We start from the raw sequence: 17,111 nt of genomic DNA on the forward strand, positions 1-17,111 counted from the left end.
TGGGAATTAGCCAGGCTCCCTCAAAGGGCTCTGGGAATTACACTTCTTGTTGAGGGAACTGCTCGGGCAGGCCGCGCGTTACGGGGGCGTCACACTGCCCGCACAGGGTCCAAAGCTGCAGAGTGTTTGAGGGGCAGGCCGAAAGGGGGTGTCTTTTCCTTCACTCTGCGCTCAGGCGGTGCCGATCCGTGTTATCTCGCCCCACTGCCGTGCGCTCCTGGCCCGGCTCCCGGTGTCAGCTTTTCCTGGGCCCCTCAAGGAGTTGGGGCCTGGAGGTTCGGAGGTAACGGCCGCTGCCTGGCGCGGGAGCGAGGGGCGCTCCCCTCTTCAGCCCATCCAACCCCGCGCCTGGCCCTTGCCTCCATGGGCCCAACTCAGAAACCCAACGTGTGCCGCCAGCTGAGTCGCCGGGCTCTGGGCTTCTTCTCGCGGGACGCAGGCGTGGTGCAGAGGACGAACCTGGGCATCCTGAGGGTGCTGGTGTGCCAGGTGATCGCCGGCGGCTGGGAATGGGGCCAAGGGCAGCGGGGCGACTGGCGGCCAAGCCTCCACCCGGGGTGCAGTTTTTATGTATTAGAGCCCCCTTTTAAGAAGATCACATGTCTTGAGCAGGGGAATCCAGGCCCTGAACCTGGGGAATTAGTAAGTATCTGTTAGAACCGGCAGATGCTTTTAGTTTTAAGCTTCTTATGTCTTCCTGCAAATGATCTTCCAGAAATTTGGTCACCCCGCTTAACACGTGAGGGCAGAGTGAGGAAGATAGGAACATAATGTTTTAAATAACGTACGTAGGATTATTTTGAATACTGTAGATTTAACTATCCCACTTAAAATTGGTGCACGGTAGAGACTTAGTTATTCCTTAAACCCAAATTCCTTGTCTTTCAGGAAAGTACTAAATTTAAGAATGTGTGGACAACTCATTCCAAGTCACCTATAGCCTATGAGAGAGGAAGAATATATTTTGACAATTATCGGTGCTGTGTCAGCAGGTATCTTTTTGATGAACATTTTTGCTTTAATTCACCTCACTATTAATCTTTACTAATTTGTATAGAACCACATGCTATTTCAGTGCTTAATGAAATAGGAAGAATGAGAAAATTAGCCCAAAATAAGAGTAAGTGGTAAAAATGGGTTGTAATTTTAAAATCTTGTTAAATCCGAAGTTAGAGATTTCATCTTTGCAAATACCAATTTAAAACGAATTTATAGTGCAGGCAAAATGATGGGTTGCTCGGGGTATGGTATAATGTTTTATTATGCTTAAAAGATATCAGAGTTAAGGAAGCTAGGTATCTAATAATTAGATACTGTTTTAGAGAGGAATTTTTTTTTAAGATTTTTATTTATTTATTTGAGAGAGAGAGAGATAGAGAGAGAGAGAAAGAGAGAGAGAGAGCAGGAGCCGGGAGGGGTGACAGAAGCAGGCTCCCTGCTCAGCAGGGAACTCAATCCTCAATCCCACAACCCTGGGATCATGCCCTGAGCCACCCAGGCACCCCTAGAGAATTTCCATGTTTTGTTTTAGAAGTACTTGACCTTTTTTGTTTGTTTTAAGAGAAAAATTTAAACTTGCTTCAAAGAGAGTAGTATAAGTGAACCTCCATATACTCATTACCTAGATTCAAAAGTGATCCAGATTTTGCTGCATTTGCTTTTCTAACCCATTGCCACCTTTTCCTTGACCTTTTTACTAAGTATTTTAAAGCATATTCGAAACACCACACCACACTTAAGTTTACTTCTCTAAAAAATACTTTTTTTCTTTTTCTTAATAGCTTTATTAAGATATAAATCACATACTATACAGTTCACCTATTTAAAGTATACAATTTTATGGGTTTTGTCTGTTGAAATTCATATTCAATGATAGGAATTTTGTTGAACCATTGTGGTTCATATAGGTAACCATCACTACAGTTAACATTTTCATCACTTCAAAAAGAAACCCTATTCCATTAGCTGTAGCCCCATCAACATTACCCATAAGCAACTGCTAGTATACTTTATGTTTCTATAGATGCACCTGTTCTGAACATTTCATATAAATTGAATCACATAGTATGTGGTCTTTTGTGATTGATGTAGGAAGGGGCATGGTATATCCATGCTTTTTAAGCATACTCCTGTCCCTAAATCTGTATGTGTTCACCAACCCAGAATTTTCTCTCCTTTGGTAATATATACATTTAGTGCTATTCATTTCCCTCAAGCTCTGTTTTTGCTGCATCCCACAAATGTTCATATATTTTATTCATCATTTTGTTAAAAATATTTCAAAATTTCTCATGAAACTTCCTTGAGCCATGTGTTAATTAGAAGTCTGTTGTTTAATCTCCAAATCTTCCGGGATTTTCCAGCTTTCTGTTATTGACTTCTTTTTTTTTTTTTTTAAGATTTTATTTATTTATTTGACAGGCAGAGATCACAAGTAGGCAGAGAAGCAGACAGAGAGAGAGGAGGAAGCAGGCTCCCTGCTGAGCAGAGAGCCTGATGCGGGGCAGGACCCTGGGATCATGACCTGAGTGGAAGGCAGAGGCTTAACCCACTGAGCCACCCAGGCACCCCTCTGTTATTGACTTCTCATTTATTTCCACTGTGGTCTGAAAGTAATACTTCGTATTACTTCTCTTTTAAATTTGTAAAGGTGTGTCTTGTGGCCCAGATTGTGGTCTCTTGGTGAATTTCATCTGAGCTTGAGAAGAATGTGTATTCTACAGTTATTGGATGAAGTATTCTTTGGATGTCAGTCAGATCCAGTTGACTGATAGTACCATTCATTTCAACTGTATCCTTACAGACTTCCTGTTTGCTGGACCCACCAGTTACTGACAGACATGTTGAAGTCTCCCAACTATAATAGTAGATTTGTTTCTACTTGTGTCCTATCAGTTTTTGTCTCACATGTTTTGACATTGTGTTGTTAGATGGTATACACATCAAGGATTTTTATGCCTTCTTGAAGAAGTGACCCCCTTTATCATTATGTAATGCCACCGTTTATCCCTCATAATTTTTTTGTGGAAGTCAACTTTGTCTAAAATTAATATAGCTACTCCAGCTTTCTTTTGATTAGTATCCGCTTGGTATATCTTTATCCATTCCTTTACTATAATCTGTTTCTTTATATTTGAAATGGGTTTCTTGTAGACAACATGTATTTGAGTGCTGTTTTTTGATCCACTCTGACGGTCTCTGCCTTTTAATAGGTATAGACTATTCACATTTAAAGTGATTATTAATACAGTTGGTTTAATATACTCCCATGTAACTATTTTCTATTCATTGCTTTTTGTTCTTTTCTTGTCTTTCATTCTTTTTTTGTCTTCTCTGCTTTTAATTGAGCATTTTATATGATTCCATTTTCTCTCTACTTTAGCATATCCATTATACTTCTTTTAAAAAATTTTTAATGGTTGCCTGAGGACTTGCAATGCATATTTACAACTAACTTAAATCACTTTCAAGTAGCGCTTTAGCTCTACATGGGTAGCATAGTTACTTTATAATAGAGTATTTCTAATTGCTCCCTCCTGCCTTTTATAACGTTGCTGCCATTCTTTTTATCCATAAGCTATATTCTCTGAATACCTTGTTGCTGGTATTATTATGACAATAATATTATTATGTTACTATGCTATTAATATGACAGATAAATTTTTCTCTGTTAAATCAATTAAGAATAAGAAAAATAAAGGATTTTATTTTACCTTTATTTATTCCTTTTATTTATTTATTTTATTTGAGAGAGAGAGAGAGAGAAAGAGAGCATTGTGCACATACATGCACATGAGCAGGGGGAAGGGCAGAGGGAGAGAGAGAATCTCAAGCAGACACCCTGCTGAGTGTGGAGCTAGATTTGGGGCACAATCCTGAGATCGTGACCTGAGCCACTTAAATGACTGAGCCACCCAGGTGCCTGTATTTATTCCTTTTCTAACATTCTTCCTTTTTTAAGGTAGATCTGAGTTTCTGACCTATATAATTTTTCTTCTCTTTGAAGGACTTTTTTGAACATTTCTTATAAAGCAGATCTGCTGGCAACACATTCCCTCCATTTTTGTTTATCTGAGAAAACGTGATTTCTTTTTGACTTTTGAAGGATAACTTCTCAGGATACAAAATTCTGGATTGGTTGAGTGTGATATAAGTATTTATAAGAAATATATATTTGGATGTGATGTGATGAACACTGGGTGTTATACGTAATGAATCATTGAACATTATATCAAAAACTAATGATGTACTATATACTGGCTAATTGAATTTAAATTAAATTAAAAAAATCTATATTTGGTCATTCAGATGACCAAAATATTTTTCTCAGATATATTTGCTTTTTATCTATAGTTACTGAAAATACGTCAGACTTGTAAAGGTGAAGGTAGGTATCTTGTTATTAATGAAAGTAACTTTCAGACCCCACCCAAGTGTAATGACCTATTGCCTGGAGGACCAACTATGTGATTAGGGGGTTGGCACTGACCCCTGATCTCCAGACAACAGAGGGGAGCTGGAGATTGAATCAGCTAGGGGCCAATGACTTAGTCAATCACAACTATACAATGAAGCCTCCGTAAAACTTCAAGAGGACTGGGTTTGAAGAGCTCTGGGTTGGTGAATACTTGGAGATGCAGTGAGAGTGGCTTTCCTGGAGAGGGCATGGAAGTTCCATGCCCTCTTCCCATACCTTTTCCTATGTATCTCTTCATGTAAGTGTTGATTGTATTCTTTATCATATCCTTTAATAAACTGGTAAACATAAGTAAATGCTTCCCTGAGTTCTATGAGCCACTATCAAAGAAACTAAAGAGAAGGTCATTGGAAGCCCAATCTGTAGCCCATGGGTCAGAAACACAGGTAAGAGCCTAGGGGCTTTGTAACTGGCATCTGAAGGTGGGGTGGTGGTAGAGGGCAGTCTTACTGGATTGAATCCTTAACCTGTGGAATCTGATGCTATCTCCTAGTAGACAGTGTAAGAATTGAGTTGAATTCTTGGATACTCTACTGGTATCTGGGTGTTGTGTGTAGGAGAATTCCACTTCCCTCATATTAGAATTGGGTGCAGGAGTCTTAAAGGACTGCAGTTGGGGGTTGTTTCATCACTTTAAATATTTTATGTCACTCCTTACTTGGCGTGCATGTTTTCTAAAGAAGTCCAATCTAGGGCACCTGGGTGGCTCAGTCGGTTGGGTAGCTGTCTTTGGCCCAGGTCGTGGTTCCGGGGTCCTGGAATCAAGTCCCACATGGGGCTCCCTGTGCAGTGGGGAGTCTGCTTCTCCCTCTGCCTCTGCCCCTCCTCCCTGCTTGTGTGTACTCTCTCTCTCTCTCTGGCAAATAAATAAATAAAATATTTTTTAAAAAAGAGAGAGAGAGAAGTCCAATGTAATTCTTATCCTGTTCTTTTTTAGAGAAGTTGCTTTTTTCCTTTGGCTTCTTTCAAGATATTTTTTTATTTTCTGTAGTTGGAATAATACATACCTAAGTATAGGTTTTTTAATATTTTTCCTCTTTGGTGTTCTGTAAGCTTTTGGATTTGTGATTTGGTGCCTGTGATTAATTTTGGAAAATTCTCAGCCATTATTGATTTCAAGTATTTCTTCTGTTCTCCTTTTCTTATCCTTTTAGTATTCCCATTATGTGTATATTACGTCTTTTCTAATTCTCTGTCAGGATATTGTGTTCTGCTTTTATCATTTTTTTTTTCATTGTTTTAGTTTGGAAAGTTTCTGTTGACGTATCTTCAAGTTTACCAGTCTTTCCTTGGCTGTGTCCAGTCTACTGATGAGCCTGTCAAAGGCATTCTTCATTTGTATGAATTTTTTTATTTTTAGCATTTCCTTTTGATTTTGTTTTTAGGGTTTTTGTTTTTTGGTTTTGGGTTTGTTTTTGTTTTTTTTTCTTAAGATTTTATTTATTTATTTGACACACAGAGAGAGAGCACGAGCAGGGGAGTGCCAGGCAGAGGGAGAGGGAGAAGCAGGCTCCCTGTCCCCGCCCCCATCCACCTCCCTCAGCAAGGAGGTTCTGATGTTTGCTTTGTCTCTTCAATCTTTGCATTTTGCAAATTGCAGTTTGCTTTGTATTTTTTTGTTGTAAGTTGTATGTGATGTAAAAGTGATTGCAGTAAACGGGTCTTTAGAGTGAGGTTTTATGTTGTGTTTGCTGTTTGCTGAAGCAGTAGGCTAAAATTTCCTCTAGTGTCCTTGTTTTTGTTTGCCTGGTACTGATTCCATTGGCTTACTCCTGCTAAGCTGTGATTCTCGGTATTCACTTCTCTTTCTAGTTTTGGGTGCAGCAGTTTGCTCTGTGATCTTAACTCTCTGATGGAACTAGGAACAGTTGTTGATTTTGTTTATTCAGCTTTTTTTCCCGTAAGGACAGGAGTAATGACTCTAAGCGCTTTACAGAATTAGAAACCAGAAGTTAGAGAAGATAGTTTGATATTTGTTCTGATCCGAGGAGGGATCCTGCCAACAATCTTTTTCTGATTCTCTCTAACAAATTAGCCAGTCTACAATTTAGCCTGTATGACCAGTGAATCTACAAATTTCTTCCCAATTGCCTTTCACCACAAACTCCACTGGTTTTAAGAGTGCTGTTAGGCTAAAACTTCTCCATACTCTGTTGCAAATGAAGTCAGTTCCTCTGGGAAGAGAATAGGGCTATACGCTTTAAGGCCTGCTTCTTCTGCCCAGGCAAAATCTTCAACCCAAGTCTTTAGAGTTGGTAGTAGGAGGCAGGTTGAATCAATCGCATTCTTCTCTTTGAGTGACGCCCATGCTCTAAAAGCTGAGCATCTGGGGGCACCTGGGTGGCTCAGTGGGTTAAGCCTCTGCATTCAGCTCAGGTCATGATCTCAGGGTCCTGGGATCGAGTCCTATATTGGGCTCTCTGCTGGGCGGGGAGCCTGCTTCCTCCCCTCTCTCTCGCTCTCTCTGCCTGCCTCTCTGCCTACTTGTGATCTCTCTCTGTCAAATAAATAAAATCTTAAAAAAAATAAAATAAAATAAAAAATAAAAGCTGAGCATCTGGAGTTGAGGCAAACATTAGCCTCAGCTTTTCTTGGCTTTCTTAACGTGGAACCACTACTTTATGAGGTGGGCTAAGGGTAATCAGAGCCTCTCTATTCTTAGGCATGCCATGGCCAAGGTAGAGTTGGGGCTAGGTGGAAGAAGGGAGCCCCACTTTTTGACTGCACTCACCCATGACTCAGCCCCAGCAACAAGCAGCTGGGAGCTACATGAGAAATGCTGTCATCCTGGTCCCCCAAGAAGGTGGCCCTCTGGGAGCTGGAGGTAGAGGGAGTCCTGCACTCTTGGCTATACCAGTCTGGAGAAGTTTTCATCTTGGTGAGCTAAGAACAGTATGGAGAGAGCACATCCTAGTTCAGACATCATTGACTCACTGTTCTTAGTGAACTCTAGCTGATTTTTTTGAATAAATGTTTGTTTGCTATATGCCCCTAGGACCATTTCCAGAGACTTTATTTTTTTTTTTTTAAGATTTTATTTATTTATTTGACAGACAGATCACAAGCAGGCAGAGAGGCAAGCAGAGAGAGAGGAGGAAGCAGGCTCCCCGCTGAGCAGAGAGCCCTATGCGGGGCTCGATCCCAGGACTCTGAGATTATGACCTGAGCCGAAGGCAGCGGCTTAACCCACTGAGCCACCCAGGCGCCCCTCCAGAGACTTTAAATAGTTGTCCTTTTATAGTTTTCACCAGTTTTCATGGAGAGCATGCCTATAGAGCTCGTCATGCTATCACATTGGAAGTGGATATCTGGACATTTCTTTATTTGATCATAATGTGATTACCACATCTAACAAAATTAGTAATAATTCTTTGGTAACATTTAATGCCTATTTCATAACTTACCCAATTGAGAGGTATCTGCTTTACTTAAAAAAAAAAAAACTTAAATCTGAGAGGGTGGCATTGGTTGGTGATCTAATAATAAAATAGTTGGACTTCTTTACTATGGCATTCATGGGTGTTTTACCCATAGTTTAGAATCACCCGTAATTTAGAAGTTAAGGCTTGCTTTCAATCCTGTGATATTCTGTTTGGTTTAAAACTTTGAATCAGAGAACATCAAAAGTGAATAAAATTGTCACTCTGAAAAATAAATTTTTAAGATTTTTATTTATTTGAGAGAGAGAAAGCATAAGCAGGGAGTGTTGGCAGAGGGAGAGAGAGAGAAGCAAGCTCCCCACTGAGCAGGGAGCCTGCTCAGTGGGGAGCTTGATCCCAGAACCCTGGTACCATGACCTGAGCCGAAAGCCGATGCCTAACTAACCGAGTCACCCAGGAGCCTCTGAAAATTGTTTCTAAACTGTAGTTTAATTTTAATGTTAATCAGTTAAAAAAAAGGGGGGGGGGAACATCTATGATTATAGATCGATAGTAATCAGGTTAAGTATAAACTAAAGGTAAGGTACTATTTTTCACATAAAAAATGTAGTGTTTACTACTGGTAGAGGTACAAACTTGTTTAACCTTTCTGAACGGGAATTTGGAAGTAGAAAAACCTCTAAAGGCATTTCCTTTTTTACCTACTAATTTTCATCCTAAAATAAAGGGACTCCTTATCTAATTTTCATTTTATAATATTAGAATAACAGTTTATGAACCCCATGGAACTCAGCAGACATATTCACAGTAAATGTCCAAGTTACCCTTGGAAAGAATTCAATATGATCCAATTTTGGAAAATAATCTGCAGGTAAGTAAATGTATATACAGAAAACCCAGCAGGAAATGAACCAAAATGTTAATAATGGTTATTTTTGTAATCATATAATATTATGATCTATTTTATTTTTCAGATTTTCTATTTTATTTTTTAATTTTAAAATTTTTTAAAGATTTTATTTATTTATTTGACAAGTAGGCAGAGGCAGAGAGAGAGAGGAGGAAGCAGGCTCCCCGCCAAGCAGAGAGCCCAATGCGGGGCTTGATCCCAGGACTCTGGGATCATGACCTGAGCCGAAGGCAGAGGCTTTAACCCACTGAGCCACCCAGACGCCCCTTTAATTTTAATTTTTTAATTTTATTGTGAATTTTGTGATCAGAAAAAAAATGTTAACATTTAGTTAGGAAAAGGAAAGGAAAATAACAAGTTATATCTTGGTATTCCAAATCTCTGGAAAAAAATCACTCAGAGCTGAGCAAACACTGTCTCAGTTATCAAGAAGAATAATCGTTTATTTTTCTTTTTTTCCCAGTGTTGCCTCAGAGCCAAGAAAACTTTATGAAATGCCAAAATGTTCCAAATCAGAAAAAATAGAGGATGCATTATTATGGGAATGCCCAGTGGTAAGAGTTGTTTTTAGAGTATTTGTTTCTGACACATTTTTAGCCTAAAATAACTGATTATTGTTAAATATGTAAAAAAAAAATAAAGCTTAAATATCATAGTGATTTCTGACTCTTGAAAGGAGTCAAGAAGAGAGTATATCCTTTGCTTACTTTTGCTCATGAAATAATTCTTATTTTAAAAAAATATACATTAATATTATGAAGGTATTTAAAAAACTTGATGTCATTTGTAAATCTTGAAAACTGGAAAATGTTATGAACTGGTTAAAAGTTTTATAAGCAATGTAAGGAAGTTATTCTCAGTGTTTAAGAGATTTTTCTATGGATTTAAGAGATAATTCTGTCAAAATACTAAGTTAGGCTACAGTTATATTACATGGTTCTTTGAAAGTAGGTTTTTTGTTTGTTTGTTTGTTTGTTTAGGGGTTAATCAACTCTTTATGTTATCAGTAAGGCTTCCAGTCATCAGGTGACTATTGGTAGTTCAGTTTTGGGGGAGTTAAAAATTATACACAGATTTTTGACCTTGAGAGTCACAGAAAATTGACAAAGATAATACTTTCTTTCTCTTTCTTTTTCTTTCTTCCTTCCTTCCCTACCTCTCTCCCTCCCTCCCTCCCTCTCTCCCTCCCTTCCTTCCTTCCTTCCTTCATTTCCTTCTTTCTTTTTTTTTTTTTAAGATTTTATTTATTTGACAGAGAAGAGAGAGATCACAAGTAGGCAGAGAGGCAGGCAGAGAGAAGGGGAAGCAGGCTTCCCACTGAGCAGAGAGCGTGACTCCGGACTCGATCCCAGGACCCTGAGATCACTACCCAAGCCGAAGGCAGAGGCTTAACCCACTGAGCCACCCAGGCACCCCCATTTCCTTCTTTCTTTCCTTTCCTTTTCTTTCTTTCTTTCTTTCTTTCTGAAAGTAGATTTTTATGAGTTTACTCCATGAATCTTGTTAGGAAAATAACAAGTCAAAAATAAGAAATAATAAAAAAAAGAAAATAATAGGCTAACTCATTTCATGAGACAGACCAGCATTGTCCTAATGTGTATTTTTCAGAAGACTGTTTTAATAAAATGGTAGCACCTTATATTTGTTAGAGGAGTTGAGAGAATTGAGTTGTAGACAAAGTAAGTGGGATATTCTGAGCTTAAAAGGTATAACAAATTTTATATAATTACTTCCTAAAGCCTTTAATAATACTATACAATAGTAATAATGTTCTTGGTGATTTTGACAACCTTTTTGAAACTCTCTTGATCATAGAACTTCCTTTTTTGAGGTATATTTCTACATATTGGTTTTCCATAGGATCAGTATTTTAAAAACAGCACTTAAGAAATGCTGCAGTGGGGTGCCTGGGTGGCTCAGTTGGTTGAGTGTTTGCCTTCGCCTCAGGTCATGATCCCTGGGTCCTGGGTCTCTCTTTTTTAAATACTGTTGTTTTTACATAAAACTAGTTTTTCAGAGCTGCTGCTTTTTCTCTACACATTTACTCTTTTTAAAAAGAGAAACCTTTTTAAAAATCAGAAAGCTTTAAATCTATGTTTTCTCCCTTACTTTTTTTTTTTAAAGATTTTATTTATTTGACACACACAGAGAGAGATCACAAGTAGGCAGAGAGGCAGGCAGAGAGAGAGGGAGAAGCAGGCTCCCCGCTGAGCAGAGAGCCCGATGCAGGGCTCAATCCCAGGACCCTGAGATCATAACCTGAGCTGAAGGCAGAGGCTTACCCCACTGAGCCACCAGGCGCACCTCTCCCTTAATTTCTTATTGAAAGCTGAAAATAACTGTTGTGCCTCCAACATCTAAAGCCTTTTATTTTTTAAAATTATTTTTTAAAGTATTTATTTATTTATTTGGGAGAGAGAGAGCATGAGCCAGGGGAGGGGCAGAGAAGCAGGCTCCCGCAGAGCAGAGAGTGGGGCATGGGACTTGATCCCAGGACCCTGGAATCATGACTTGAGCTGAAGGCAGACGCTTACTCGACTGAGCCATCCAGGCGCCCTCTAAAGCCTTTTAATCCATTTTCATTCGTTGGGGGAGGAGGATGACAGATTTCTTAATTGAGAAGAGTTTTGAAGAACCAGTACGATAATACCAAAAATTTAGAGCAGTCCTTGAAAAAATAAAGTTTGTAGTAACCTAATTCCCTTTTTTTCTTTTTAAGATAGTATTTATTCATTTATTTGAGAGAGAGAAAGATAATGAGAAAGAGAGAGAGCATGAGAGAAAGATAATGAGAGAGAGAGAGAGCATGAGAAGCAGGCTCCCCGTGAGCAGGGAGCCCAATGAGGGTCTGGATCCCAGGACCCTGAGATCATGACCTGAGCCAAAGGCAGACACTTAACAGACTGAGCCACCCAGGTGCCCCTAGTAACCTAATTCCTGTTCTCACTTATCTTTTACCATTTTCTTCTTATTTGAAGTTAAGCAAGATTTTCTATTAAGAAAAACTAAGAAGCATATCGTATTGTTGTTAACATTGTGATGTGAAACCACATTTAAATCAGCACCTTGTTTTTCTGAGACAGTGTATGAAACACAACTTTTGGTTTAGGAAAATAGCTCAAAACTATTACATATGTTATTTTTTTCTTTCTTTTTTTTACATACGCTATTTCAAATTCTTCTTTAATAAGCAAGGTATAAATAGTATATTTTTTAAAATTAAAAATCTCCAGGAGATGATAATAAGATGCCATAGAATAAAAATATTTGCATCATTGCATGTAATTTTATTTTTTTTTATTTTTTATTTTTTTTAAAAATTCTATTTATTTGTCAGAGAGAGAGGGAGAGAGAGCGAGCACAGGCAGACAGAATGGCAGGCAGAGGCAGAGGGAGAAGCAGGCTCCCCACCAAGCAAGGAGCCCGATGTGGGACTCGATCCCAGGACGCTGGGATCATGACCTGAGCCGAAGGCAGCTGCTTAACCAACTGAGCCACCCAGGCGTCCCCATTGCATGTAATTTTAATGTAAGACCTCTAGTAGTTAATAAGCTTCCCTCCCCCTACACACGTAACCAAAAAATAAACACAAGAACCTTGGTTCTTTCCCTAGCATTTGACAGGGAAGACAAATCTTTAAAAGCATTTATAAAATAACTATACCTTCATTCTTTTCTATTCACTTTTCAGCCTGAGTGAATACTAGATTAATTCCAACTTTTCTATTTTTAACATTCCTCTACAACTTTTTTAGGGGTGCCAGGGTGACTCAGTCGGTTAAGCGTCCGACTCTTGGTTTCAGCTCAGGTCATGATCTCAGGGTGGTGAGATCAAGTCCCGAGTGGGGCTCTGCACCCAATGAGGGGTCTGCTTGGGATTCTCCCTATGGCCCTCCCTGCACTACACTCTCTCTCTCAAATAATTTTTTTTTTAAAGGGAGAGAACTTCCTTTTTATTTTACAAATCAAAGGAGAACTCCTTGCTTCTCTTTCTTTTCCTGCCTTAGATTTCCACCTTGTGGCAGCTGCTCAGTTGCAGGTATGCCCAAGTAGCTATTCTCTCTGTTTTGGGGGGATAATTCATTGGTGACAGAGAATATCTTTAAAACCTGGCCATCTTCTGTTTTCCTTTGGCTGCCTTGAATCTGCATTCTAGCTTTGCATTTGGAGTTACAGTAGAGCCCCAGTGAATCATGGACCAATTTGTCCTTTACCATTTGACTTCCATCAAAAGGAAAACAAGTCTTGGAATAATATTGGAATAAATATTCCTTGAGGGGGCAGGGAGAAGGAATGGGAGAATCTTGAGTAGCTAAAAAGTAGCTAAAAAGCTGTTTTCTTTGGATATAGATTTCTGCAGATTTGTTTATGACGAACCAGTTTCATTTTTACACCTTGTATTTTTTAGGGGGAAATACTTCCCAATTCATCAGATTATAAATCTTCACTCATAGCACTGACTGCTCATAATTGGCTATTTCGCATATCAGCAACTACTGGAAAAGTCCTTGAGAAAATATATCTTGCTTCATATTGCAAATTCAGGTATATACTGTGATTTTGATACTCAAATTTTATTAAAATATATAAAATATAAATATATATACAAATTTGAGACTTGTGGCCCAGGAAATTTCAAGGTTTTTTTTGTTTGTTTGTCTTTAAGTTTGTATATCTGGATCTCAATTTATAAACCTTTCCTCTTTTTCTCTTCTTAGTATTACATTTGAAGATCTGAGGATATAGACCCTTTATCATTTATTTTTGTATCACTCATAAGTAACTAACCTTGGCAGATATCTCTCACCCCCCTTTTTCAAATTTCCCTTCTACATATAGTATTTTATATGTTCTGCAAATAGTATTTTATATGTAGGTTACATTTCACAATAGGTTTTCCTGAAGCCTAGTCTGTTTCAGTTAAATCACCTGCCTAGTATACTCTAAGAACAGTTGTTGTTTTTTTTAAGTGATCTCTACACCCGATGTGGGGTGTAGACCCCAAGATCAAGAATTTGATTCTGACTGGGCCAGCTGGGTGTCCCTAAAAACTCTTATTTTAATTTAGTAGTTTAATATATTATTTATAGACATATTGGGAGGGAATATATGTATGTAGACTATGAAAAATAACATTTTTAATGCTTTTTGTAATATTAATGTCCATTTTAAAGTAGGAATGATCTTTCGTTTTCTAAGTTTTGAATACTGTTTCATCAAACACAATTTTTATTTACTGACACTCTAGAAGGATTAAAATTAAATATATATGTGTATTTTTAATAGGAATATATCCATATAAGCATGTAGAGGGAATTTTTAAGTTACTTGTTTTTTAAAATAAATGACTTTGCTTTTATAATTTAAATAAAGAACTGTTTATTTATGAAATATCTATTTTATCTTGGTTATAAGGAAACTTAACCAAATGAATAACCTTCTCTTCATTATTTTACAAGATACCTGAGCTGGGACACTCCTCAAGAAGTCATTGCGGTCAAGTCAGCTCAAAACAAGGGCTCAGTATTGGCCCGGCAGGTAAGACATATTTAAATATCAATAAATAAATATTTAAACATCAATAAGATGAGGAATTTGTTTCCAGAGGAAATTGGCTGCAAATTTGTTAGGAAAGAACTAATCATCTTGGATTCTTGAAGAATGGTATAAAAGTTAAGAAATGGTATAAACTTAAGAAATACCCTTTAAGCCACTTTGGGGAAGTATAACAGATTATTTTACATTCCATAGTGGAAAGAAATTGACAGAACCTGTTCTTCAAAGTAAGGGAGCTTTTTCAAGCAGAGAAATCACTCAAGCTTTTAACTATTGATAATTTTTTCTCATTTCATATAGACATATCAGTGTAATTGTACTTTCAGATGATGTGACTATGATAACTGTGTCTTTTGATTAGGCTCTTTATTATTAGAATTCCAATTTATAATATAATTTATATTATATTAATATAGCAATGTATAATAAAGCAATATATGATATATATCAGAAGTATATATTTATTTATAATATAGAAATGTTTTAGGGGCACCTAGGTGGCTCAGTGGGTTAAAGCCTCTGCCTTCGGCTCAGGTCATGATCCCAGGAGCCCCACATCGAGCTCTCTGGTCAGCGGGGAGTCTGCTTACCCCTCTCTCTCTGCCTGCCTCTGTGCCTACTTGTGATCTCTCTCTCTCTCTCTCTGTCAAATAAATAAATAAATAATCTTTAAAAAAAAAGAAAAGAAATGTTTTATTATGCATTTAAGTGTTTTTGTTGTATAGTATAGTATATATGTTTTGATGCTAAGAAATGTTTACTGTTAATGTTTATTTATTTTTATTTTTTTAATTTTTTAAGTAGGCTCCACAGGATGTGGAGCCTAATGCGAGCCTTAAACTCATGACCCTGAATTCAAGACATGAGCTGAAATCAGGAGTCAGACACTTAGAGCCATCCAGATGCCCCTATGTTTACTTTTATGGATTTTTATGTGTATGTGCATGTGCATCAAAGGGCTGAAGGTTTAATGGACATATTTTGAACATGTATGCTTTCCTGTTTAAGTAAATTTGCAATGTAGATAAATGTTTTCAATTTGTGCAAACATCCACATAACTGTATGCTAGGACAAATGGATGCTTTCAGCTCATGAAAAGAGTGTTTCTAAAATTCTTTTGAGAGCTGCCTGTAATTTAATCTTTCCTTTTAGGCAGGCATTCAACAGCCTGTTTTGCTGTACCTTGCAGTGTTCCATGTTTTACCTTTTTCACTCATAGGGATTCTGGAGATCAACAAGAAGGTAAGAACTTACTTCTTATTTGACTGCAATATTAATTTTTAGATAAAAGATGGGATGTCAGTATATGTTTGTTTATTAGGTATTTTGATTGCAGATATTCCCCTGACTGTAAAAAGCTTTTTGAACTAGTTTGTTTCATAGCAAAATTCATGAGAATGTTTCATTTAGGAAGAAAGCCTAATCATCCTTTCATCTTTCTGCATGTTCTTATGCTTTTCAAATGGGTAGTATTGAATACCTTTGGTGTCATTAACAAACCACTACTTTATAAAATTATGAAATGAGTAAGGTGTTTTTTTCAGAGGGATATTCCAAAGCTTGTTAAAATGACCATTAGGAAGATGAAAAGCTAGAATAAAATGAATCATTTTAATTAAGCAAAGTATAGATCTAAAATTTGTTTTATGTTACATAAACAAGACCTGTAATTAAATACGTGAGTTTTCCAACTTGTTCAGTTATAGGTTTTATTCTTGACATTTCTCTTGATTTATGGTATGTTGTATGGGAAGAAAGAAAGGACATAGTTCCTTTGAGTAAAAGAATCAATAGCCTCCTACTTTCCATTAAAAAATTGTTACTTAGTCTAGGCGGAGAGTTATTTATTGGTCTATTCTACTAGTCTTTAATTAAGCACCTCAAGCATTACTGAGGTCAGATCTTCATGGTCCACTAAGAGTCACTAGCAAATAAGATGAACATATTAAAAAGAAATTTATATATGCATAGTATACTAAGCTACATGAAGGTGAATGAGTATTATCAGTTGCTTATTCTTTGTATTGTGCCAGGCTCTTAGAGTAGTTTATAACTTTGTAACATATAGTGGGTTCAACTAGGAAGGTAAGCAGCTTCCCAAATCCTAAGTAAATGGAGAAGTTGGAATTAGAACCTAGATTTGACTCCAAAGTATGAACCAAATTTTAAAATGGAGTGGCTACTTTATTAGAGCACTCATTATTTGAAAACATGTTTGAATTACACAAGTCCTCCTTTTCAAAGTGGGAAACAAAGATCAGCAAATAAAAAAATCATGAATTAGTCAAGATTGAAGCAAAGCATAATTATCTAAGAGATGACAAGAAACACAACTTATGAATTTAACTATTTTCTTTTTGTTTGTGGATTGAGTAGTTATGTGTCCTTATTATAGTCTATAACAGGAATGAACACTTAACTAAATCATAAATTGTTTTTATTTATTCCTAGATGCCTATGATAATCACTGGAGGGATTTGGTTTTGATTAGGGTTAGTTGGAATTGAAGCGTATCTTCCACTTCCCATGTATAGAAGACTACCCAGGGTCCAAGCCCAATATATACTTTAAGCTAGTTATTGGGGTAGTAAATCTTCACTAAATAATTTGTGTTGAGTAGAAACAGAAACAGATTTCCACTTAATTTCAACTTGTCCTTTCATTGCTATGAATATTTGTCTATGTTGGGTTTTGTTAAATATTAAAATAGGCACAGAATCAAGTTATTTTATCAGAGCTCTGTGAAGGACTATGGCAGGATCCAGTGCATAGAACAAAAACAGAAAGG

General features: G+C 37.3%; 1 protein-coding gene across 2 annotated transcripts in view; it reads left to right on the forward strand.

Moving 5' to 3' along the window:
* The first annotated feature begins 255 nt into the window (after window positions 1-255).
* LOC111142516 (DDB1 and CUL4 associated factor 17) overlaps window positions 256-17,111 on the forward strand; it is a 36,869-nt gene continuing 20,013 nt past the window's right edge. For both annotated transcript variants that reach the window (XM_022495756.1, XM_022495763.1), the window contains exons 1-6: window positions 256-489; window positions 889-992; window positions 9,231-9,321; window positions 13,175-13,311; window positions 14,226-14,304; window positions 15,476-15,565. In XM_022495756.1, coding sequence (XP_022351464.1) covers window positions 364-489; window positions 889-992; window positions 9,231-9,321; window positions 13,175-13,311; window positions 14,226-14,304; window positions 15,476-15,565 — 627 coding nt within the window. In that variant the 5' untranslated portion in view covers window positions 256-363. The remainder of the gene's footprint in view (window positions 490-888; window positions 993-9,230; window positions 9,322-13,174; window positions 13,312-14,225; window positions 14,305-15,475; window positions 15,566-17,111) is intronic.

This window comes from Enhydra lutris, unplaced genomic scaffold, assembly GCF_002288905.1.
Source record: "Enhydra lutris kenyoni isolate GAN:26980312 unplaced genomic scaffold, ASM228890v2 scaffoldscaffold1, whole genome shotgun sequence".
Classification (NCBI taxonomy): Eukaryota; Metazoa; Chordata; class Mammalia; order Carnivora; family Mustelidae; genus Enhydra; species Enhydra lutris.